Consider the following 23572-nt stretch of genomic DNA (forward strand, 5'->3'; position numbering starts at 1 on the left):
CCTCCTTTTTTGCCCATTCCAAGTCAAGTCTCACCTCTTCTTTTTGGTGCTCAGGGCTTTGCCATGTGTCTTTGCTCTGCTTTTGACGCTGGCTGAGGAGAACAGCACGCTTGTCCTGGCCTGAACCCAGATGGATGAGCTGAATGCCATTTCTGCTTCCCCTCGTTGTTTTAAGCTGATCGTGTCCCCAGCGTAGTAGCGGTCTCTGTGAGCTGTGATGGTTCACGTATCTCCTGAGACAGTTTGGCCATGTGCCTGCATCCTTCAGAGCATCAGCCTCACTGGACCACTAGATCAATTTGCCCATGAAGCTGTAAAATTTACGTAATTGGTCCCTCAGGGCTCATGGTTCACACTGTTGGGTTGTTCTCTGCTGCCTTTCCCATGGTATCCATTGCTCTGGGAGAGCAGGAGTGGCTCTGGACAGGGCCGAGGCAGGGACATTAACTGTGACTGCCAGAACTTGTGAAAATAGCATCTGTTGTTCCCAGAAAAAGAAGAATCCCTTCGCTCATGTCTTGGCCCTGTGTTTGAATAGTAACATTAGATGTACAAAGAGAGACACAAATTACTCCACAGGTTTGTTGTCAAAAGGAGAATGGTCTAAAAGCATTCTCAGGGATGAAAGCTGACACTGGGACTGGAGCAGTGCTGTTGTGCCTTGTGAGAGAAACTAGGCTAGGAGAAAGGAGAATTTCCTCTTTTCACTGCTGCTGTAGTAGATTGTCTGTGTCCTGAGGCACAGCAAAACAGAAGCTTAGTTGAAAGGCTGATGTTTGTGATATAAAGAGAAACTAATCTGTTAATGTTACTTAGGCTGGACGTAATTGCTTTGCATTGCCTTTGCTGTAAAACTCAGTCATCTCTTGTAAGGAGAATGGGCTGGACCAGACCCAGCTGACACCAAAGATGTGGTTTGTGTTTTGTAGTGCAGGACCACCCGTGGAGCCGGCTGGGTTCCAGCCAGGCTGCTCTGACAGCTTTCCCTGCACATCCTCCATTGTGTGAAGGGTCGTAGGGGCCACCACTTCTCACCCTCACTGCCTGGTTGGGTTTGCAGAAACCTGGTGGTTTCTCTGCCAGTCGCTGCTCACAAGCATTTGTTCTGTGCAGGATCAGGCTTCTCCCTCAAAAGGAAGCATATTTGCCTTACATTTGCCATATTTGGCAGGCAGCTCTGGAGCTGGGATGTGCTTTCCTGGCCTCATACAGGTGCTTAAAGCCTTTTTCTTCTATCGCTGTTACCTGCAGGATAGTTTGTGCAGTGCTGCTGAGCATTTTGCCTTGTGACAAATGTGTTTTGGTGTGATCTTGGTGAGTTTTCTTTAATACATAGTTAGTAAGTACTTCTTTAGAGTGCATGGGTTTACTGGAACAAAGGATTCTTGCCTGGGTCCTGAGCTGGGGAGAACCCTGCATTTGTATCATCCTCCTGGTTTTAAGCACCCGTAGACAAACCTCTCTGTGTGATTCAGGAATAGCAGACTGCAAAGTCTCATGCTGGAGACATTTTAATGCTGGATGGGATATATGTAGCCCTGTGCATCAGTTTCTTAAATAGAGATGGTATGAAAGATTGGAAACTCATGGAGGAGTTTCAGGAAAGCTGGTTCTAAACCCAGCCCTTCGCCTCTGGGTGCACCTGGCTGAGGTCTCAGTGCCCGAAATGACACAGGCATTCCCATGTGTTGAGAACCCATGTGCTGCTGCTGTGATCTCTCTTCTACATGTGGCTGAATGTTGAAGCCTTGGATGATTGCTCAGATGTGTGCTGGCAGTGGCAGGACCCATCAGCTCTTCTTTTGTATGGGACAAAGCGCTTTTCAAGGTAAGAATGTGGTGGGGCATTGGGAGGAAAAGCCAAGCTGGTAACAAAGATCAGGATATATGAGATGGTCTTGGAGAGACCTGCTGATCCCACAGGCAAGCAGGACATTGCTGAGCAGTTGCTGGAGCTTTTTTCTTTTTAAAAACTAGAGTTGAAGATCCTGGCTGACTTCTAGGTCCTTTTTCCTGAAAATTTTAATTAAAAAGAGTAAGTAAGTGGCTTGGGTTTTTGACATGATCCCTTATTAAATGCACTCTCACAGACTTGCTTTGACCCAATCAGAAATACTTAATGAGAACTTACCCGATGGGAGCTCGTTCCCTTAAGGCTGGGTTGATGTTTGAGGCTGGCACAGCCACTGAGGAGGGGGGGGGGTCCCTGGGAAGCCAGCGCTAATCCTATCTGGCATCAGGGGAGTGCAGAGAATGGTGTCTGTGCCAGGTCGCTGTTCGATGTCTGGGACATAACTAACGGAGCTGTGAATTCCTCTGCTCTGCAGGATTGCTGGAGGAGCCTTGACCAGTCATGGGCCATGTGCTGACTTCAGGGTAGAGCCTGTTTCTCCTTAAAGCAACTGGGATTTAAGTAAGTGCCATGAATTTCACCCCCTTTAGTCTTACTTTCACTCAGCAAGCAAAATCATGGCTGTCTGTGATGAGTAAATGTGTTTGGTGCCTGTACTGCAAAGGCTGCAGCAGGGGAGCTGGGCTTGGGGCACAGTGGGGTCCCTCTCTGAGCACTGACACTTAGGGCCAGCCTGTGAGAGATGCTGGAACACTGGGCCTGGGTCTGCTGATGCTCTCCTTAAAGCCAGCTGGCTGCTTCAGCTTGCTAAAAGCCTGCAATCTTACTCTCTTCGGTACAAGTGAATTAATGTGATTCATACCTGCAGACAACGCACATGAACATTCATTTCTCTACGATCTATCTTCTTCCTTGCTTTCCAGCTAAACCCCATCCTGGTTTTCCCTTCAGTGCCTGCAGCAGGCACTAAGCGTTGCACAGTTGCTATCTAGTGGCCAGAGGAAGGTAGTGGATGCATTTTTTTTTAATTTTTTTTTAATCTGCTGGTTTTATGCAAGAGGACTGTGCTGCTGAGATACAGGCAAGAATGTCCCATGTATTCATGCAAATTGTCAAGGTTATTGCCATTTTTCAGTGGGTTAGCGATCTGGAAAGGTTTTGGTTGGTGTTGCAGTTACTATAGAAGACTAAATTATTTAAGAGATAGATATATAGATAGATATATATATATCTCTATCTATATATTCCACTGTAGTTGTGGACTGCATAGCTAAGGAACTTTGTAGTAATTAACAGTGTTGGTGTTTGATGTACTTGAAAGCTACTGGAAAGTAAAGCAGGGACAAGCCACGTTACAAAGGAAAAACACTGGTAACATAATATACTCAACATTTTATTATAAAACCCTCTAAAGCGCCACTTCATGGATCACAGTTACAACAAAGGAAATGCCTTGAGTTAGGAAAACAATGGGAATGCAGAGACATTGTTTAATGTTTCTTGTCTGGGGAACATGTGTTGCTCAGGACTTGCCTACATTTACCCTCCCCTGATGGAGATGTCCCAGCATGACCACCGAAGCTGACTGGCTGTGGCAGGGAAAGCAGAGCTGCTCTCATCCATCGCTGTCACAGTACCACTGTGAAATATCTGGACAACTTCTGGAGGACAACAGCAGGATGTATGGTGAGGACATGGTACTACGTGTACTTTTAGGGTATAGAGAGTCTCCTGCCAGCTCATGATGAGGCAAAACAAAAGCCTCCCTGTGCTTTGGAGAGGAAGGAGTCTCCTGGATCCTTAACCAGAAGTTTCAGTAGTTTATCTGCATGAGTTCTTCCTATATGCAAACCTTGCTGATAGGGATAGGCCTGGCAGCTGGTGCCTGTGAACTCCTGAGGCCTAGGATTAGCAAATTCCTCCATCTGCACCACAGCAGAGACTTGAAAAGTTAAAATAAATGGGAGTGAGGGCACTTTCCTTGCCTCCAGGATACCCTGACCAAGTGCTTTGTTGCACCCCAGCTCTTTGGCAGTGGTGAGCAAGCCCAGAGCCCCTCATCCTCACCCTACTGCCACCACCAGCTCCGGGTGTCACAGCCTTTCATCTCCTGCCCCCCCACCGGCTCTTGGGCCTTTTTGCGAAGGAGGAGCATCCCTTTAGAGGCGGCCTCAGGCCTGTCAAAGGTTTTCAAGGGTTAGGAAGGTACAACTCTTTTTTGCCTGTCTCTATTTACCTTGGCTCTGAGTGATGCTTGTCAGTGTAGCTGCAAGACCTCAGGAACAACCACCCAGCCAGGGTACCGGTGCTGCTTTAGCTATGCAAGGTTGGAAAGCAGCTGCAGCCCCTGCACAGTCCACTCAATTACTGCGCCTGGGCTCCAAGGCTGAAGGACCATCAGAGGAGATGGGCAGAGGTGTCTCCAGGCCACCAGACATGACAGCAGGTTACAGGGTGGTATGGGTTTCTGACACCGCCCTCTCCTTCTCTTCAGATTTCAATGTGTCTAAGTTTAGCTGTCCCAAATGTCCAACATCTTTCATTAGAAAGCTTGGCTAGGATGTAGAAGGGTGGATTTTGTGGGCCACACTGCCAGGCCCAAAGGCTATATTAATTTTACTAATTTGGAAATAAGGGTAACAGGACCAAGACAGAGACACAGTGGTGTAACCTTGCCTGCCAGGCCTGGAGGAGAGCTTTTGTTAAGCAGATCATACAGCTGTGGGCCTGGCAAACCTGCCATGGCTCTGTGGGGACCAGAGAGCATCAGCAAAGTGGTGCTCACAGCCAGGGCAGGAGCTTTACCTCCCCTTGGGAAGGGCAAACCCTGAAGGGGGCATTGGGATCCATCTTCCTGGTCCAACAGAAGAGTAGGCCTGGGCCTTTGGGAAATTATTAACAAGTATTCAGATAGGAATTTTTTTTTCAGAACAAACTTCTGAGGTAAAGTAGATCAAGTTCTTAAAATTAACTGAATTTGCTTGGCAGATCTTCTTTGCTGAGAGCTCTTAGTGGCACCAGTTTGTAGCACAGCTTACAGCACAAGAAGGTAAGCAGGGTTTTTTTCTCAGTATTCTGGCAAATCTGCAGCAGGCTGGTAGCAGTAACGGATTAAAAAAATCCCCCAGACAGGCTGCTGTGTGCTTCTCATTCATGTCCCAGGTATCACTTGCATGTGGGTAGCACCCTTGAGCGGATGAAATGCAGCTGAGTGATGACTGGCAGCAAGACAGGTGAGACTTTAGTTGACTGCAATTTGCCATGACATGCTGAAAACCACCAGGGAATAAAGAATAGTGGGGGCCCCTTCTGAACCCACTACTGCCACTAATACAGAAACTTTAGTAACTCGTTGATAAACCTTCAGAGTAGAAATACACAAAACACCCCTATGTACAGTAACATTCGTGTTTACATCAACTGGGTTAGGAACTTGATGCAAGGATTGCCACTGGTTGTTATTGTTTTAGCTACGTGATTGGGACCTGTCTGGAAAGAGCAAGATCATTTGGGATAATTTATATCAGCAGCTGTTGACTCCATTGCTGCGGCTGAGCAGTTGGCGCGACGTGGAGGAGACGCTTGGCGTATGGTTGTCTTGCATGTCCAACCTCCACCTACAGATGGTTGAATCCCCTTGGCCATGCATGGGCAATCCCAGTCTTTAGTCCATCTCTGAAAAACGTGGTTCTAACTAGCTCCCTTCTTCTCCCATTCCTGCCAAGGAATAAAGGCAAATTAGTCAAAAGGCAAATCTGGCAAAGCCACAGTAGCCATACTGTGCACAGGATTAACCCGATCATCTGCTACCTGAGTGTTTTTGGCCACAGGGTGGGTCAGGGATGTCTGGGTTATAAGCAATAGCCACATTTATTCATTTAAATTTCAGCCAGGGCAAGCCCAGGTGAAAAGAGCAGAGGAAAACCAGGCTGGTCTGCTCCCAGGGGCACTTCCCAGATGTGAGACCCCCTCCAACACCATCCCACCACAGCCACTCTGCCTCACTGCCAGGAGAGAAAGGCAGTGGCTGTCCCAGATGGATGTCTCCTGTACCAATTGACACATTACCTTAGCCTTCTGTAGAACTGTTCCTTTCCCTGTCACCATGACGGATAAAGGCCGGTTTTTCAAAGCTGTTGCTGAATTGACTGGTGAGTTCTCTGCGCTGCTTGCTGGACTGGCATTTTTTGCCTGGATCTACAATAAAAATAATAGAAATGGCGATGACTTCAGACTACTGAGAGGGATTGCTACCTTTCCCCACCCTTTCCTCATCACAGTCACATCCCACTTGCACCGAGGCACATTTTTTTCAGTGACATGCCAATTTCAAAATATCCCCAGGATGTATGCATGGTGTGTTTGGGTGTGGAGGACTCAAGCAGAGGTACAGAGAAGGGCTCATGTGGTGACCTCTGTTTCCTAGGAACCAAGTTCCCAAGAAGGAACTCAGATGCCTGAATCTGTCCCCCACTAAACAACACCCCTTGGCTTAGCTGAGTGCAGGAGCTGGGTCCAATCTGCTTAGCCCCAGAGGGTCAAGATCCCATAGGGAAATACAGCCTCTCTCCTGAGCTCCAGCCCCTTTTCACCTCCCCAGCACTGCTGTTACCTCATTATATGATTATTATTTTATTTTTAGTACATATAATAACATTTAGATAACATGGAAATATAAACTATAAATATTAAAATAATAATAATAATAATAAATTCTCAAGTGGACTGAGATGGTGTGACCACCCAGCTGCTGGGAGGCCACAGTGCAGACTGGGGGTCCCCCCCACATACCCGGGGGGCTGCGTTCTCCAGGTGTGTGGTGTCCACTGCAGTGCCCAGTGTCACAGGACCAGACTCTGCCTTCTTCAGGTTCTCCTTCACCTCCACGAGGCTTAGCTCCAAGTCCACCCTCCGGCCCTCCTTCCTTTTGCACTCTTCTTCTATCCCCTTTAGCCTCTGCTCCAGGCTCTTGTCTGTGAAGGGAAAGGTAACTTGATGCTGACTTGGAACTGGGAGAGGAAATGAGGACCAGAGTACACTTTACCTGTACCGTTACATTTTTCCCTGTACATTTTCCTTATATTTTGCCCCAAGAGGGACTGTGACAGAGCAGGCTCTAGTGCCATTTGGGCTACATCCCAGGCCTCCAGGTTCATTACCCACTCCCTCTCCATGGTTCCACCTTGGTCATTTCCACACATCAGCCCTTGCCCTTCTCTACCTGTGCTGCCCATGAGCATTTCCTTCAGCTCGCGCCTCTCCTTGCGCAGTTGGGTGAGCTGAGCCCGGATTTCATCTTTCTCCTTCTCCAGCCGCTCCTTCTCCTCTGTGAACCTCTTCACCTCCGCCTCTGTCCTGTTTTTGCCCAGCTTGGTTTCCACTGCTGCAGCTGGAAATACAACCCACCAAAACAAGCTCAGCCAGGGGAAAATGAGGAGGGAAAAACTTTTCCAGGTGCTTGGAAACAAAACGAACGAGGGTCTGGAAAGTAATCAAGAGACTCATCAGCCCCTTGGGCACTGCAAAGGTACTGTAATAGCAGTGGCAAGCCTAGAGCACCACCTCCCAAACCCTGAACCCCTTCTGCCGCAGGGACCCACTGGCCCCATGAGCAGCCCACTCACTCGGCAGTGGCATCTTGGGCCGGTGCGCGGGTGCCAGCTGGGGACTGCCAGCTGTCACTATGCCTGCCGGCGGCTGGGGACTGCCGGCTGTCACCGTGCCTGCTGGTGGCTGGGGACTGCCCACTGTCGCCGTGCCTGCCAGCAGCTCGGGGGCTGGCTGGGGGAAGGCGATATTCTGCTGCTGTGCCTGGATCTTGACAGCGGGCGTCCGTGGCAGTGCCTCGTCAGGCTCTGGCTTCTCTGGGTGTTTCTATGGGGGAAAAATGAAGTGGGGTGATGTGGTGGGGGAACTGGGTGGTTGATTAAACCTGGCCCCACACCACAGTTCAGGACAGTACCTGCTCTGAGGTCTCCATTGCCTTACTACTGGGCTCAGCTTCCTTAGCCACAGGGGCTGTCTCAGCTGTGCTCTCTGCTGTAGTCTTGTTGGCAGCCCTTTCTAAAGGCGGTGAGCTGAGGGGTGAATGCTCGCACGACTTCTTGCCAGCACAGTGTAGGAAGGACTTCACTGGGGTGAGATCCAGGTACACTCTGTCTTGGTCTCCCTCTGATTTGCTCTCACTCCTAGGTGCTTCTTCCTGCAAAAAAGGAGAATGCTCCCTGAAAAGGGACCATCTGCTGCAGCCAGAAGTACAGGAAATGTCTCGCTGCAGAGCTGCAGCATCTTGGGCAATCTGGATTATTTTCCATAAATCTTAGAGGATCTAAAACCCCATTCCCATAGTCATTCCCTACAGAGGCTTTTGGTGTACTGAAGGAAAGGCCCCCTCCTGCTCTCCTTCAATAGGTCTTTCCAGTGGTAGCAGCAACCCCATGTAAGGATCTAACACTCTTGTACATCTGGCAGCTCCTGCCAGGTACTCTGCCTTTCCCAGAATAACAGCCCCATCCTCTGCATGGCCCATCTTTCTTGTCCTTACACACAGGACTTGCTCTCACAGGCATCAAAAGGAGTTTTGATAGTCTGGGCTCTAAACAGTCCACTATTGTCAAATAATCTATGCTGTTTCCTGGTAGAAACTGGGGGATTTTAGCCCAGCTGCCTGAGGATCCCTACAGCACCTTGCTGGAAACCTCTCTCCCACTCCTTAGCAACTCTTCTCCAACACCTGCTTCTGCTCCATTGCAAAAGCTGGGACATCCCCAGGGGCTGGGACCCCCTTAACCCCTGTTGGAAAAAAACCTCTCCCTTCCCTGCTGGAGGCTCCCCCAGGCCAGCTGTTTGCCCATGGTCTCTGCAGAGCTCACTGCAGGAGGCAGCTGCCTGCAGCGCTGGGCATCTTACCACAGGCAGGTCTGGCAGATCCACATCATCGTACAGCTCCTCCTGCTGCGCCTTGCCCCTGGGCAGGTTGTCGATGTAGGCGTTGGGCTCCGAGTACTTTCTCTGCATTAAGCTGTGAACAGGCAGCGGGACATCCCGTCATAAGGGACGGATCATAATTTTGGGGCATCTGAACACAGCAGTCCTGGGGTTTGGGCAGGGCCATGCAGCAGATGCAAGAGGTGTGAAGGCAGAGCCGTGCAGTGATGTGATCACTGCTCCCGGTGCCCATTAAGCAGCGCACAACTGAGTGGGGCTACATTTCCCCTCGGCTCCTTCCTTTCCCCATGGCAAGCTGCAGCTCACATTGAGCACATCATGGTGGGACAATGACAAGTGCTCTTCTGCCCCAGACTGAGCTTCCAAAGAAAGCGACTGAGCTGCAGCTGTGAATTTACCACCTATTCCCATGGCAGCCAACCTCCCGCAAGCAGAGGGAGCCCCGTCCAGCTTGCTTCCCCCTTGCCCGTCCCTGCAGCCCCGTACATTATGGCTGACGTACAAGAAAGAGTTCTTTGCAGCGCTCACAATGCAGGAAACCCGGTCAGCATCCACATAATCGTAGGTAAATTCCTCCGGGTCTGTTTTTGAACCTGACTCTGACAAGAGGAGGCCCAGCCAGTGGCCCATTTCTTCTGAGGTCTTCGCCTAACAAGGAGATCAGAAAGATAGCACAGGTTGTGATAACAATTTCTTTGCACTCCCAGGGCTAATGCTGACAGTTTATGCCATTAGTGCTAATTCTGTCTTAGCCTTGGATGGGGAAATATGTTGGCAGTCCTCTGGGCTTGCGAGTGGAACTATGAATGGCCAGGTATTTATATTAAATATGAGACCTCATTGAAAGAAGCACTGCTCTGCGTATGGACTGATTTGTAAATTTAGAAGCTACATGAATGCAGCTCTCTGCTTAACTCCTTCCTAAAATTCCTTGTCAGTCTGCATTTTCCTCTCAGTGATGATCAACTCAGCTGCCTACAAGAGTAAGAAAAGTCTCTGGGGCTGGAGATGCTGGCAGGGAGCTGGTATTAGCGAGGAAAGTGTGCTGATTTTATTTTGCACCAGCAGAGCGCAGCAATGGGATTGCCAAAAACAGACAGCAAGGAGACCGCAGCACACCAGGGAGCCTGCTAGGTCCTTACGCCAGAGCCAAAACCCCTTCCAGGGCTGTTTGCAGGGGCAGAGGAGAGCTTAAACTAGGATCAGAAAACAGCAAAGAGAGCCCCTCACTTTAACACGGTCAGTATAAAGTCCTGGCTGCAGTGGACAGTCTGGCATTTTGCAAAATGAAGAGTTAAATGTGATGCCTTGAAGTCAGCTCTAGCAAACAGCCACTTGTACTTGCCAGTAGTGGGGACTTCTACCTGAAGCGAGAGGTGCGCTGGTGCAGCAATCTTTTGCTTTGATTTGAGGAGTTAGAGCCGTAAGCACAAAGTAAAATTCAGGGCAAGTGAATCCCAAAGTGGAAAGTGTATTTTAAGCTTTCAATCTGTTTTATTTAGCAGAGACTTCAGTCCCTGGGAAGCCTGCCAGCCAGTCTGTACATTGAGTCTGACATCCCAACAAAATATAGATTCTTCCATTCACAAAACATAAATTTTCCCAGCACCTCTTCTTCACATCTGTAATTAGGCAAAATTTCTTCGACACAGACATACCCTGAATCACAAGCTAAACAAAAACACCTTCAAACTTCATGGCAGGCCCTCAAAGTCAGTTGTTCAGCTATAAATATTCCACCCAATGGAAAAATACAGGAAATCACTTCACATTGTCCACCTCCTACTATAATCACGCTGTCATCAGAGAGAACTAAGATTAGAGATAAACAGTCCTGGATGCAGGCAAAGGAAAGTAACAGATGGAGATGAATTCACTTGCACTTTCAGGAGCAGACCTGTGATTGCTTTACTTGGGATGCATGACTGCTTTGGGAATCTCTTTTCAGAAGAAGCTCTCTGTTTCTCCTAACCACAGACTTAAATCTCTGAAGTGGCATTCCTCTCATCTAACATTAACCATCTGGAATGCATCCCATATAACTTGATCATCCAAGGTTATCCTACAGTTAGTGGAGAGAGATGGGCACCTCCAGAGGACCCTTCATCCCATCCTAAGATGAGTGCCTAAGATGAAGGCTGAATGGTCCTCTGGAGTCGCCAGCATCAGGCACAGTCACCTTCTATGTGACCACAGGAGATGAACCAAAGTCCCACACTTCAGGGTCTGTTTCGCTTGACTAAGGGTTCCTCTGGAAGACCTCACCAGCATTTAGGCCTACCAAGACACCTATGCTGGTGACTTAAAGCAGAGCTTGCTTGGAAATCTACACCCTACCTCCAGAATGACCCGTTCTTCCCCGTTGTGCAGGATGCGGAAGGAGTAGAGGTGATCAGGGCTTGGCTCTGGGATAATTTCACAACCTGCCAAACTCAGGGGCTGCTGAGCCAGTTTACTTCGGTTCTTGTCCTGGTAGAAATGGAGGTGACCGTCTTTTATCTGACACCAACGGGATTTCCACTGGCTGTTCACTAGGACATTCAGGTAACCTGCAAGCAAGCACAGGTTACTTAGGCACATTTTCTACCCCATGAGGAGAGGGAATCATTTGTGTGCATGAGGATGTCTGATGAGTAAGTTTGAGATCACCACACAACACAAAGCCATAGGTGATAACAAGGAGCAAAAGCACAAAGACAAGCTGTCCTATCCATACAAAACTGGGTGAAAAGGGTAAAAATCTGTTCAAAATGAGACCCTTGAAGTTCAGGTTAGGTTTGGAGCAGCAAGTTGGCTGCAGATGGCTGGACAAAGTTGGTCTCAGACGGTGAATACCAGCTGACCCACACAACCCTCTCCATACTGACTCCCACACTCCGGGCTGATACCCAAGGAAAAGCAGCACAGATGCCCTCTGTGTGCATGTCTGGTGTTACCTGCTCTTCCTCTTGGGTTACCCTGTGAGTGATTACCTGCCCTTGTAAGCCACACAGTCACCTTAATGTTTAACAGGTACCTCAGTCTCCATGGATGTACTGGTATGGACTGAGCAGACGGTGGCCTCTGCCTCCCCGCGCAAGACAGCCTAGCACATGTGCATTTGAGGAGGATGATGTGTTGTGCTCATCCTGCCCTGCACCCTTAGAACCAGCCCTGAGACAAGTCCCTGCAGAGGGGCTCATGCTGTCACTTACTTGAAGTCTCCAAGGATCGCTCTGGGCTATCCAGGGAGCTGGATTTTTTCCTCCCGAGGTTCATCAGGTTGCTCAGTTTCAGGCCAGTTGTGCCCTTCTTCTTAACTACCAGAAAAGAAAAAGACATCTGCATGGCTCTCCCAACTCACAGCCAGGGAGATGATTAGCAAGATGGCACCAGTAATCTCAGTCAAGTGATTTGCCAAAGACGCTTAATCTATAGCTTGAGTTAGCTCTGACCAACCACCAGTCGCTGCAGGAGCTGTGGGGAGGCTGTTTGCACAGGTCTTGCTGGGCAGGTACCAACCTCCCTTTACTTCTTACACTACAAAGAACTGAATTAAAAACCATTACCCATAAATATATACTGCATTCAAGTCTTCTCCTTTTAAAAAGGGAGGCTCAAGGTGGGAAGTGGGAAAGCTTATGCCCAAAGCATTTTCCTACAGAGCACATCAGTCAGTGAGTGAATACGGCTGTGCTGTCATGAGGTAATGCTGGTAAGAAATCAAGTCGGATATTTTTAGTCCAGATTTTCCTTCCCACTTTCATAACAAAATGATGAAGTCCTAGCATAGAGGGACTCAGCAGCTGATCTCCATCTGTTGAGTGACTCCAGTGAGTCCTTAGCATGGATTTCTCTTTCTCTCTCTCTGATATATAGATGGGTCCCACCATCCTTCTAACAGAGCATCTCCTCTTTTAATGTACTCACCTGCCCCATCTTATAGATGGTGGATACAGCTTAGTGTGAAGGTGTACCTCTCCCATTGGGGACAGCTTAGCATTTCACACACAGGGACTCCAAGTTTCTCTGCAGACATCTCTGAGGAAAGTCACTTAGGTTGCGTTTATCTCAAACTGTCCCAAAGTGACTTGCCCAGAATCATGCAGGATCTCTGTGGTAGGGCAGGTATCACACCCAGGTTTCTCAAGCCCTATCCTAACTCTGTAACTGCTGAGAAATCCCAACATCCACCTGTCACTTCGCTGTGGAAAAAAGCACTGCAATCAAATTCGCAGGCAGCTTTCACCCCGCATCAGGTCAGTTTGAGGCAGCAGTGGCAAGAGAAGCTACAGAAACCCTCGCCACGTGCAGAGCCGATGACCCGGTTTCCCTGTCATTCCCAGGGTAAGGTTTTACCATCTTTCGTCTCGGCTGTCTCTGGGTGGCCGTCCGTGCTGCTCCCGCTCTCGGAGGCTGCAGAGTACCTTTCAGATATCTCCACCTGTCAAGAAGCACCAGACACAAGCTCCACAGCTGCACAGGACCCCTTCCTGCAGTCAACACATGCCACAAGTGCCTTTCTCCCCCCCTCCAAAAATACAGGGTCTCACCCTTTCCATAGCAGATGCTTTCACACAGACATCCCCTACCCATGTCCTCAACATTGTTTCTGGGCCCAGCATAGGCAGATCCAGCACACAAACTACCCAGGCTGGGCTCACCTCTGAGGTGATGCGGTGGCACCACTGGTGCCACTCTGTGGCCTCCAGCCCTGCAGCCTGGCTGGTGGGGACATTTGCCAGTCCCCATAGGAGCGCATGGGCAGAGGAACAGGCCAGGTGCCCAAACAGGTCCACTTTGGGTGTGCAACAGAGACTTAGGAAGTTCTCTTTCTTCTCCTATTGTTCTCCACAAACTCCCATAAGCCGCCTCCAGGAGAGCGTCACCTAAACCTGGACTAGAGACTGGTCCAAGCCCTGGCATCCAAGGGTCTACGTCTCTTCCAAAGCTCTTGGTGAGCACAAGTGCCCTGTTGGATAAGATAGTGCTGCTCCCCTCTATGGAGGGGAGCCCAATGCTGACTCAGTTTTGAGGGAAAGACATGGCAACAAAATTAAGATTGCAAAGTAAAATTTTCAGCAGAACAGGGATCTGCTTACACTCCTATCAACCTTTGCTCAGACAAAATTACTGCACAAACAACTATTATTTATTAAAGGAACAGCGTGGAAAAGCCTAAACGCTAGTTCTCTCTGTAGAGACAAGGTGTACCTTTGGGTAACTGAGACGCTGTGAATCTGGGATGTACTGGTTGCCTTCACCACCTCCTTCGCACAGCAGACCACTGGTCTCCTGGATGACCTGTGTAGAGGGCAAACCATAGCCTGTGAGAGAGCTGCAGTAATGGGATCAATGCTTCTTCTCTACAGCAAAACTGCAGCAGCCTGGGAGTTTACCCACAGTTTACATTCCCCATGACCCTAGGGACCTTCCTGGTGTTGCAGTGGGCAGCCAGAATCACAGAATCACAGAATCGCTCGGTTGGAAAAGACCTCCGAGATCATCACGTCCAACCGCTCCTGTCTACCCACTAAACCATATCCCTAAGTACCTTGTCTACCCGCTCTTTAAATACATCCAGGGATGGTGACTCCACCACCTCCCTGGGCAGCCTGTTCCAGCCTCTGACAACCCTCTCAGTAAAGAACTTCCTCCTTATCTCTAACCTGAACCTCCCTTGGCACAGCTTGGTGCCGTTTCCCAGAAGAAACTGCCAGGCCCAGGTCAGCCAGGGAGAAGCTGCCAGCAAAGGCAGCCCTGGCCACTTGCAGCCTTGCTGCCACCTTGAGTTTTGTAAAAGCTCATTCTTCTACTGCCATGTCAGGGAAAGGGCAACATCTCCTCCATCCTCAGCCAATTCATGCTGGGCACCCACCCTAGACATCCCTCCTGCTGCAGCAGCTAGGCTTAGAGGTCTCTCCACGGCCTCCTGTGCATGGAAGGCATCAGGCAGCTGCAGGAAGAAGCTGTGCCAGGACATGAAAATGCAGTGGTGTTTGTATATGGGCTTGTAGTGAGGAAGGGAACCAGAGCGTGCAAGGACAGGACTGAGATAAGATATGGTCTCCCAGCAAAGTCAGAGTAGAAGCCTGGGAGTGCCAGCGTGGCAAGACCCATAGGCACCACTGACCCTGAGCCATTGCTCTGCCTGGTCTTTACTCTGCAGCCCCAGCACGATGACATCTGCATTCATAGGGATGATCTTCAGCTTGTGCTCTTTCTTCCTCACTTGCTTTTCCTTGTGAATGACAGTGCAGCCCAGCAAATTCACGTCGAGCTGAGGGCTGTGGTCTTTGGAGCTCTTGTAGCACTGGGGAAGGAAGATGGGAAGGCAGGTAAAAGGCTGAGGAGAAGCCATCCCACTTGCTTGCTGGCATGAACTCAACCCTAGAAGTGTCTCAGTGCAACCACACACCTTGAGTGCACTGAACACAAGAAGGTCCTATAGGTCCTACAAGGCTGCAATGTCCACAGAGACTATGCACAGGACATGTCTGCATAGAGACATACATACATCTATGTATATGCATATATAGTCTGAAATATTCTCACAGATACTGCTAGAGGGTCAAGTATGTGGTTAGTCAGGGGACTAAATATCCCTTCTGCTTAACCACCTCTGAAAATTTCCCCAAGCCCTATCTCTAGGCATTTTGAGAGTTTGGCTGCAGATTTGCCCTTGTGTCCCCCTCAGCAGCCCCATGTCCATGTCCCCTCTGAAAATGGAATGAGATCTCCAAATCCCTGGACCATATTTTTTGAAGCAATTACTTCTAGAGGTATTTGTTTTGCCAGCTACTTAATGTGGTCTGAGGTGCCACTTCCCTCCCTAGCTCATGAAAATAGATTCTTCTGGGAGGATCTACCCACCAGTAACCTGGTGTCCTTGATAACACACAGCTGCTTTGCCCACTGTCCCAGCCACTTCTTTCTCCACAGGAATGCACAGATGCGGGCGTCCTTCATCAGCTCAATGGTGGCTTCCGTGGATGGCCACTGGTGGGTTGCTGACTTGCCTTTGCTGCTCTCTTCTTCATCGTAAGATTCATAGGAGCTACTAACAGCTTCACCATCTTCTATAACAAAAGCAAAGCTCTATCATTAAATACATTCCTAGGACAACTCTGGGCCTATTGCTCGCCTCAGCCATGCTCACACATGCAAAAGCTTCCAGCATAGGGATGTGTCTTTTGAGGCTCTCCTATGGGTGTATAGTCAACAGGAAAATAACCCTCACAGATCCTTTTTTCTTTCTAGCCCAATATTAATCTCTTTGCAATGTTTTGTACCTAATAGTCTCAGTCAGCAAACACTCAAAAGACACTTCTCAGTTGACCACAAACTTGAGAACATTCCCTTAGACATTTTCTGATGTTTGCTGATTTCCCTCCCCAGAAATGCATTTTCTACTTTCCACTTCAAGCCAAACACTCACAGTTTTCAAGGCAACAGCAAGCTACAACCAGCCCTTGTACTCTGAATGTTGGAAGTAAAAATGGTATTTGCAAGGCCATGCAGCAAGCAATGATCTACTGTATTTGAGATGTCATTCCACTTCCCCTCTCTGGGCTAACAGGTCTCTCTCTCTACTCAGCATCTAAGGGACAGCAAGGGGCTTTGAAGAAATGCACAGTTGCATCAGCAAAAATTAGTCATAAATGACAGCTGTAAATAACAGTAATCATATTTTTCATGTTCATTCTTAAATGGATTGCTACTTTGTTAGGATGAGTTGAGATTTTCAATAGCCAGCTCTTATGTATTGTAGGTTACTGGAGTTTTCAGCTGATAGGAACAGCTGGTCATCGGTACCACATTCATCAGAAGTAATTAAAATGTTCCCACTGACTGCAGGGGAATTTGCAATGCTCTGCTGGTGTTTACAGGATGGCTCTTATTCGCAAAGCAGGCTTGCATAAGATGGTAAGATTTGGGCAGCACTGGTGTAGGGTTTTGCATTATTGTCCTACCAAACAGCATGGAGGAATACCATTGAGTTTCTCTCATCAGAATTTAACCTAATTTTGATTCTCATAAAATCATAATATCTTACATAAAAGTAACATTATTGGATTAGTGCGAAATAAAGAGAGGAAATGCAGCCAGAAAAGGTGGGGGGGAAGCATTAGGAGCTTCACTGAAGAACATTTCTTAAGTTGGGTCTATTTGTTCTTAAAATAAAAGGAACTGAGATGCAGTAACAAAGCTGCAGCCTCACCCCCAGTCTCCTCTGGTGAAATCTCAATCTATGAAATCCCTCAAGTGATCAAAGCTGTGCCAATTAAACAAACTTATTAAAAAGCAAATACTCCCTTTCAAAGTCTCTCAACAGTGCTAACAGACAACTATTGGCTCACCAACTCCATACCCTCAATGTATTGGACTGTCCATTTTTTAGGGGAAAACATTATCCTGCAATGCATTATCACTATGCAGACCTCATCCACAGGCACCCTGGCCAGAAATTCAGATAGAGTAAAGGTGCTGAGGTTTCTTATCCCTAGAAATACCAAGAAGCTGAACCTCTGCACCACTAGGAACCCTTTCTTATGCAGCAGCAAGGATGTCTAAGCAAGCCTTATTTTCTGAATCTCCCTCCTTACCAACATGGGGCTATCACTAGCTGCCCCTCTTGCACCTTTTGGGTGTCTCTGGTGCCCCTCACCTAGGCATTGTCTCTCAGGCTGCCACCTTTCTCCTGGGGGAATAACACTTCCATGCTCTCAGCAGGAGCCCTGGCTGCTATTTTGCGCATCAAGCACAAGTGCCCCATGAGACGAGTTCTTCTCTATGTGAAGAGCTGCAGACATTGCTGGCCCAGTGACACTGCAACAGCCTCATGATGGAAAGGCATTTTCCAGGCTGTGTAGTTGGCAACCTGGGACAAACCCTGAGGTGAGACAACACTGTCGTCACTACTAGAGCTCACTCAATCCCAAGCCATACACCTCAAGCACTTCAGTACACGGTCTCCAATTCCACCTACTGGCAGTTTCAACTAAGAGCACAGTTTTATCCTCTCATTGAGGTGACACCAGTGGCAGCCATGCTCTGGGATGTCCTCATCTAGAGCCACCTCTGCTTTCCTGTTTGTCTTCCCAGGGAGCTAAATCAATACCATGGCACAGGAAGCTCTAACCATTCCATACACCAGAGCCTCCTCTGCTCAAGCAGAGCACCCACAACATGTGCTGAACCTGTCAACACAGCCAGCGTTACCACACATCAGCTCCACATCAGTCTCCAGAACCAAGGGAATAAAGGCTAGTGAAGTTCTCTTCATTGTCATATTGAGCATGGTGAAAGGCACCAAAAATGTTGCCTTGCATATACCCAGCATGGGCAGAGAGAGGGGAGAGGTAGTTACCCTCCATGCATGAAATGGGTCATGCCAGGGGGAGGTACCTGATCATCTTTGCTAAAACCCAGTTTTGTGTTTTGTTTTGTTTTGGTTTGTTTGTTTGTTTTTTAAAAGGCACTTCAGGTTTGGAAAGGATGCCATACCCATCGTTATTGTGGCATAAATAACGCCCTCAGTAACCTGCAACCCTGGCCTGGGTCCAGCTGCAGCAAGCCTACCAAAAAGACCTGAGCAGTCAAAAGGAAAGAGAAAGGGAGACAAAGAGAGAAAGCCACAGATAAGCAAATGCAGACAAGTCCAGCTCAGCCCCATGATCTCCCCTCAGCTGTGAGGCTGCCCCATCCCTGTGCCATAAGGTGAGACTTCAAACAAGGACAACGTTTTCAACCCTTCCCCTCGAACAAGGCAATTCCCTTTAAAAAAGAGTCATCGTCTTCTTAATTACAATCAGGCAGGGCAGATGAGCCGTTTCAGCCAGAATAATTATTGCTCAGTTGGCAGTCACGTTGCCCCTTGCATTTTCCCTCTGTTTCTTATCACACCCTTCAATTATGCAAATGCAGCGGAGGACGAGGAAGATAACGCTTTAACACATTTCAGCCCAGGAGGAAAGGGAAGCCAGAGCTGTAAAATGAAAGGCAGAGGCGTCCCCAGCGGAGGGGTGGGAATCTGGCTGATGAAAGAGGGACCCCAGACCCAGCGGACTCGCCCGCCTGCTTCATTTTAATTAATTCACCCACGGTTTCGTACAGTGCCTCGCATTCCCACCTCCGATGCTGCACGAATCCTCTATCTCCTCAGCCCATCCAGAGGCTTGCTTTGATGTCCTTTTTTTCTTGGCAGCACACCCACTAATTTTAGTGATGTTCCTATTTTTGTTTGATTTCACTACGCCCATTTGTTTGGGAACGTGTGGGTGTCCTCCAACACTCGCGCTGTAATTCTGTCAGAAACACCAGCAGCCGCTCCCTGAACCACTGTCCCCTTCCCTATCCAGCTTGGGGGGAGAGGAGGGTGAGCACAGAGGGCTCAAGGGGTTGCTGCAGTCATGTTTTAGCATATTTGGCCAGGGCCAACCCATGCACATCCAGACAGCTCTTTAGGAACACCAGTTGCACTAAGGTCTCAAGGCAGTTGCTAGCAATGAGCATCACACCACCTTGGACAGCTACAGGGTACTGTTGCCATCTGATAAGCAAGATGGGGAAGAGGGGATGGAGACCCCAGTTTTGTACTTGTTCAACCAACATGCATGACTGAGACCTGAAAGTTTGCTCCATGTGCTGTGGGATTTGGAGCCTAATCTCTTGAGACAAACCAGGGCACCAGGAGTTTCCCAGCATCACTGCCTGACATCCCTTCCACAAAGCATACTATGCTTTACCCTTTCCAGACCCCCGCAGCCTCCTCCTGCCTCATACCTGCTGCTCCACATCCCTCCCTGCTCCTCCTTCCCACTCACTCCAGGGCATCACCTCAAACATGAGGCTGCCAAAAAGCACAGAGATTCTCAGCAACACAATGCTGCTTTCCTTCTCACACAAACACCTTAAAAGCCATCAGCATTGTACCACACCAGGTGGTTTGTGTAGAAGAAGGGACCTGCTGGGACCTGTAGAGGGGACTTTTTGGTTGAGCAGTGAGAGGAAGCAAAAGCACCACAGACCTTTGCAGCGAGGGACTGCCTGGACTTGCACATCCCATCTCTGCTCACTTTCACCAGCTCCTATCTCCGCTCATGGCTGTGATACTGCTCAGTAAAACACCCAAACTGCTCTTTGTAGCAGTCACAAACTGCCCTATTTTGAGAATGCTCTCATTTTATGGGCTTTTTCCTCTCTTTTTTTGACAATGTTTGCAGGGCTCTGATCTCTCACTTCCTTAGGCTGGATTTCAGTGGGTGGTGGGTGTATTTGCATCTTTCAGCTGCAGGTTACCAAGGAAAAGCGGAGGTTTAAGCTTGGTGTGTGCTTATCACTCCTGCCAGCCAAGGCTCGCAGCACAGAGTTTATGGAGCTGCCTGGATAACATAACCTGGGTTTCCCAGCACATGGATCCATGGCCATACTCCAGCTAAATCCAGTGTATGTATTTACATGCTGTAGCTCTTAGCCCATTATCCTCTTTCCCAGTGTGCAGCAGGGAAAAAAATGTCCATTTATCTTACACTGCAGGCAACTGGAACCCCCCTGCAGGGACAAGGCTGCAGGAGTGCTTCACCCCTATGCACCCCACCCTCACAGCTCTGCCCTCAGCCAAACAACACAGAGCTTTTTGGCAAAACCAAGCTGGCACCTAACTACAGGTGGCAGAGCTGGGGTGGCCTCTCCTCTGCACCAAATGCCATGTTTCACCCTGGCTGTGATGAGCCTGTGCCTTTTCTCACCCAAGCTGAGTGAGATATTCCTGTTCACCACTGTAACATGGTTGCAGCCAAAACAGGATGGTTCAGGGAAACAAAGATCTTTCTATGTCTCCCTTCTTTGTTTAGCACTGTAACTCCTAGGCCTTGGTGAGAACAGTGACCCACACTGCGCCCCACTCTGCTGCAGCGAAGGCTGATGAGCAGAGATCTCCTGCAGCAGAGCAATATCATCTGTATAATCTGTCTCTATGATACTATGATTCATTTGGGCTTAAATGGATTATAAAGCGATGACAAGATCAGCTCTCCTATCAGATCAGAGGGAAATAATCTCTCTTGAAGGGTGTTCACCATAAGAAGGATGCAGGAATATATCTTAAAAAGCAAGAACGTGGAAGCTCAGCCTCCTGCAGCAGTCTCCTCCCGAAGGGGTGGGGAGCCCACGGGTGACAGGTATTGGTGGCACTGCTGGGGACATTGCTGGGAGGCGCTGAACCAGGTGGCATGCAAGCGTGTGCAGGGGGAATCCAGACGCTGTCCCCTTGAATGAAGTGTGGCTTTTTAATCAAGTTTCCAGATGGTTAAACTGCCACAAGAGACAGAGCTGAATAAATAGCCAATTATTAAAAACAGTTATCATGTCTAACAGACCAACAGAGTCATAGATTTTGAGCCCCAAAGGGCCGATTAGAGCACTAGGACATGAATGCAAGCCACCACAGCTTCACCACTCACTCCTGAACAGAAACTTGCATTTGGCTACAACATATCTTCCAGAAAACCATCAAGACAAAGAGAACCCACAATGGTTTATAAATTTTACAGTGATGTTATATTAATCCAAGCATACTACTTATTTCTACAGGAAACATAAAAATTTGAGTAATTCAATAGTCTTTTTTTTCCAGCTAGCATTAAATCTGTAATATTACATGTGACCAGCATCAGAAAACAAAATTTTCTCACAAGCTGTAAGAAATGTCCGCACTTTCATTTACTTGTTCTCATAAACCTCAAGTCCTTCATCTCCCGCATGAAACCCCCCAGAAAGTGAGCTGTGTTATACCATTTACAGAGACATCGTATGGCTCGGCCTCTTCATAATATGCCTCTGGAGAGTCGATCTTGGGGACTGGAGGTTGTTTTGTTTCAGGAATCTGCAGAATGAATAAATAAATAAATGTATTATTTAAGGTAAAAACAGATGCTTGAAAACAATGGGGCACCCTTTTTTTAGCACTAAAGTGTGTCCTGGTAGATGAGACCTTTCAGATGTCTACACCAGGGTTTTCATGTAAACTGCTTGAGATGACAGAGAAGAAAGAAACTGCAAATGGTTTCCAGTGCAGTTAGCTCAAATATAAAGGAGTTCTTTGAAATTATTGTGTAATTGTGTAATAAATACTATTTTCTTTAATATTGCTGAAAGCCCTGGGAAGATCAACTCATGCGCTTCCTCAAAAGCAGCAGTTCCAACCCATTGGCCACCTGCCTGCTGCACCAACCCTCCCTAAGCTGCTCACCATAACGGGATGATCCTCTGTGCTCCTAATCAGAAAAGAAGATATTTGGTGCAATCCTGGCTTTACACTGAAAAGCAGTCACTGGTCATGTCTCCAAGTTTCTGACTGATAGCAAACCAACAGCTAAAAATCTCTGCTTTAGGAACTATATCAGGAATCTTAATGGTACTCTGAGCAAAAAATGAAGGAAATGGATAAACAAGGGTGATGGAAAATAAGCCTTTGAAAAGAGTCCAAGTGTTGGAAAATCCCTGTGGTGGCTGCCAAACCCCTCCCGAAACACAAGCAAGGGCTGGTAGGAAAAACAGTGCCTTGATGCTTCAGAAATATCAGCACATGAGAAAAGAAAAAAAAGGAGGGAAGCTAAGAAACAAACTTTTTACTTTTAAAGTAATTCACATGACTGTTAAATGTGAGACAGTGGAGCCAGAGATCACAGTATGATAAGCGCACAGCTTTTGTTCTTCCCAAAATACATGGCATCCCACCTCTCCCATCACAACCCAGCAGTAGCCTCATGATCCCCAGTGAGGTGTCCTCTCTCCTCGCCCAGGTCAAACCACTCCTGGTCATCTGACAATGGTATGCTCTGGCTCACACCGCCTCAGCTGGCTTCTGACCAAGACACATGCAAATCCTGGGTAGGATGTTCAGGGCGTGCAGGGCTAAAACCCCATTCCTCCCAGGAGGACAGGTGGAAGAGCAGGTCTCCTCTGCAGAGACAGCAATGTTGAAGGTCATGGATCACACATGGTCCTTCATGCTGGCCCATGTGATTGCTCCTGGTGGCCTGGAGAAGAGGGGCCAGCTGGGCACAAGTGTTGCAGAGCAGTCTAAGGCAGGATCAGTCCTTTTGCAGGTCATGCTATCATCATTACATGCAGGTTCAATCCTGCTCTGGATAATTCTACCAACAGGTACTGCTGCCCAGAAGTAGAAAGGAAGTTTTGCAGGAAAGGATTTTCTGGACAGCAACTGCCCACGAAGGGGGATGCACCGAGCATGTGGGAGATAGAAGCCCTGGCGACATCAGCCGAAATCACGTTCCTCTGCTCCCACGTGGGCCAGCTGCCCATCGTTCTGCCAACCTTGCAAAATTCTCAAGTGTCTTGGATGAAAACTCCTTCCTCCATGGGTCTGCCAGGTGCTGTGAGCAGACTCTGAGCTGCTGGAAAACATTTGCCTCCAAACACTGAAAGGTTTAGGAACCTGTCCTAATGTGTCAAATTAAAGAAACAAAAACAAACCCAGCCACTCCAAAGCTTTACTTAATCCCTACTCTGGCCAGGGAATGCATCTGCAATTGCCATCTGTGGTGGCTTCCTGCGTGTAGTCAGCTCACATTGTGCTATGTCCATAAACAAATTGCCTACACAAAGAAACGCTGTGGGTTTATTTGATACTGTCTCACAAGCATCAGGGAAGGAGAATGGGAGGGGAAAGGGGCTGCTCCATTTTGTTTCCTACAAACAATGGAAGCAAACAGGGACTAGGTGGGGCTGCACCTCAGCTGCCCCAGAAGCTATTTTTTTCTCTTTCCC

The 23572-nt window shown here is 48.3% G+C and overlaps 1 protein-coding gene across 1 annotated transcript in view; it reads right to left on the minus strand.

Annotated features, from left to right (window-relative positions):
- Positions 1–5204: 5204 nt before the first annotated feature.
- AFAP1L2 (actin filament associated protein 1-like 2) overlaps positions 5205–23572 on the minus strand; it is a gene marked incomplete at its 5' end in the record, with an annotated part of 26902 nt that continues 8534 nt past the window's right edge. Inside the window, 15 exons of the mRNA XM_010193692.1 lie at positions 5205–5569; positions 5921–6049; positions 6644–6825; positions 7074–7241; positions 7477–7726; positions 7815–8054; positions 8762–8873; positions 9303–9448; positions 11138–11349; positions 11995–12099; positions 13139–13223; positions 13994–14083; positions 14913–15092; positions 15653–15858; positions 21575–21665. Of these exons, the coding sequence (XP_010191994.1) occupies positions 5543–5569; positions 5921–6049; positions 6644–6825; positions 7074–7241; positions 7477–7726; positions 7815–8054; positions 8762–8873; positions 9303–9448; positions 11138–11349; positions 11995–12099; positions 13139–13223; positions 13994–14083; positions 14913–15092; positions 15653–15858; positions 21575–21665 (2223 nt within the window). The remainder of the gene's footprint in view (positions 5570–5920; positions 6050–6643; positions 6826–7073; positions 7242–7476; positions 7727–7814; positions 8055–8761; positions 8874–9302; positions 9449–11137; positions 11350–11994; positions 12100–13138; positions 13224–13993; positions 14084–14912; positions 15093–15652; positions 15859–21574; positions 21666–23572) is intronic.

The sequence above is a fragment of the Mesitornis unicolor genome, unplaced genomic scaffold, assembly GCF_000695765.1.
Source record: "Mesitornis unicolor isolate BGI_N332 unplaced genomic scaffold, ASM69576v1 scaffold46771, whole genome shotgun sequence".
Classification (NCBI taxonomy): domain Eukaryota; kingdom Metazoa; phylum Chordata; class Aves; order Mesitornithiformes; family Mesitornithidae; genus Mesitornis; species Mesitornis unicolor.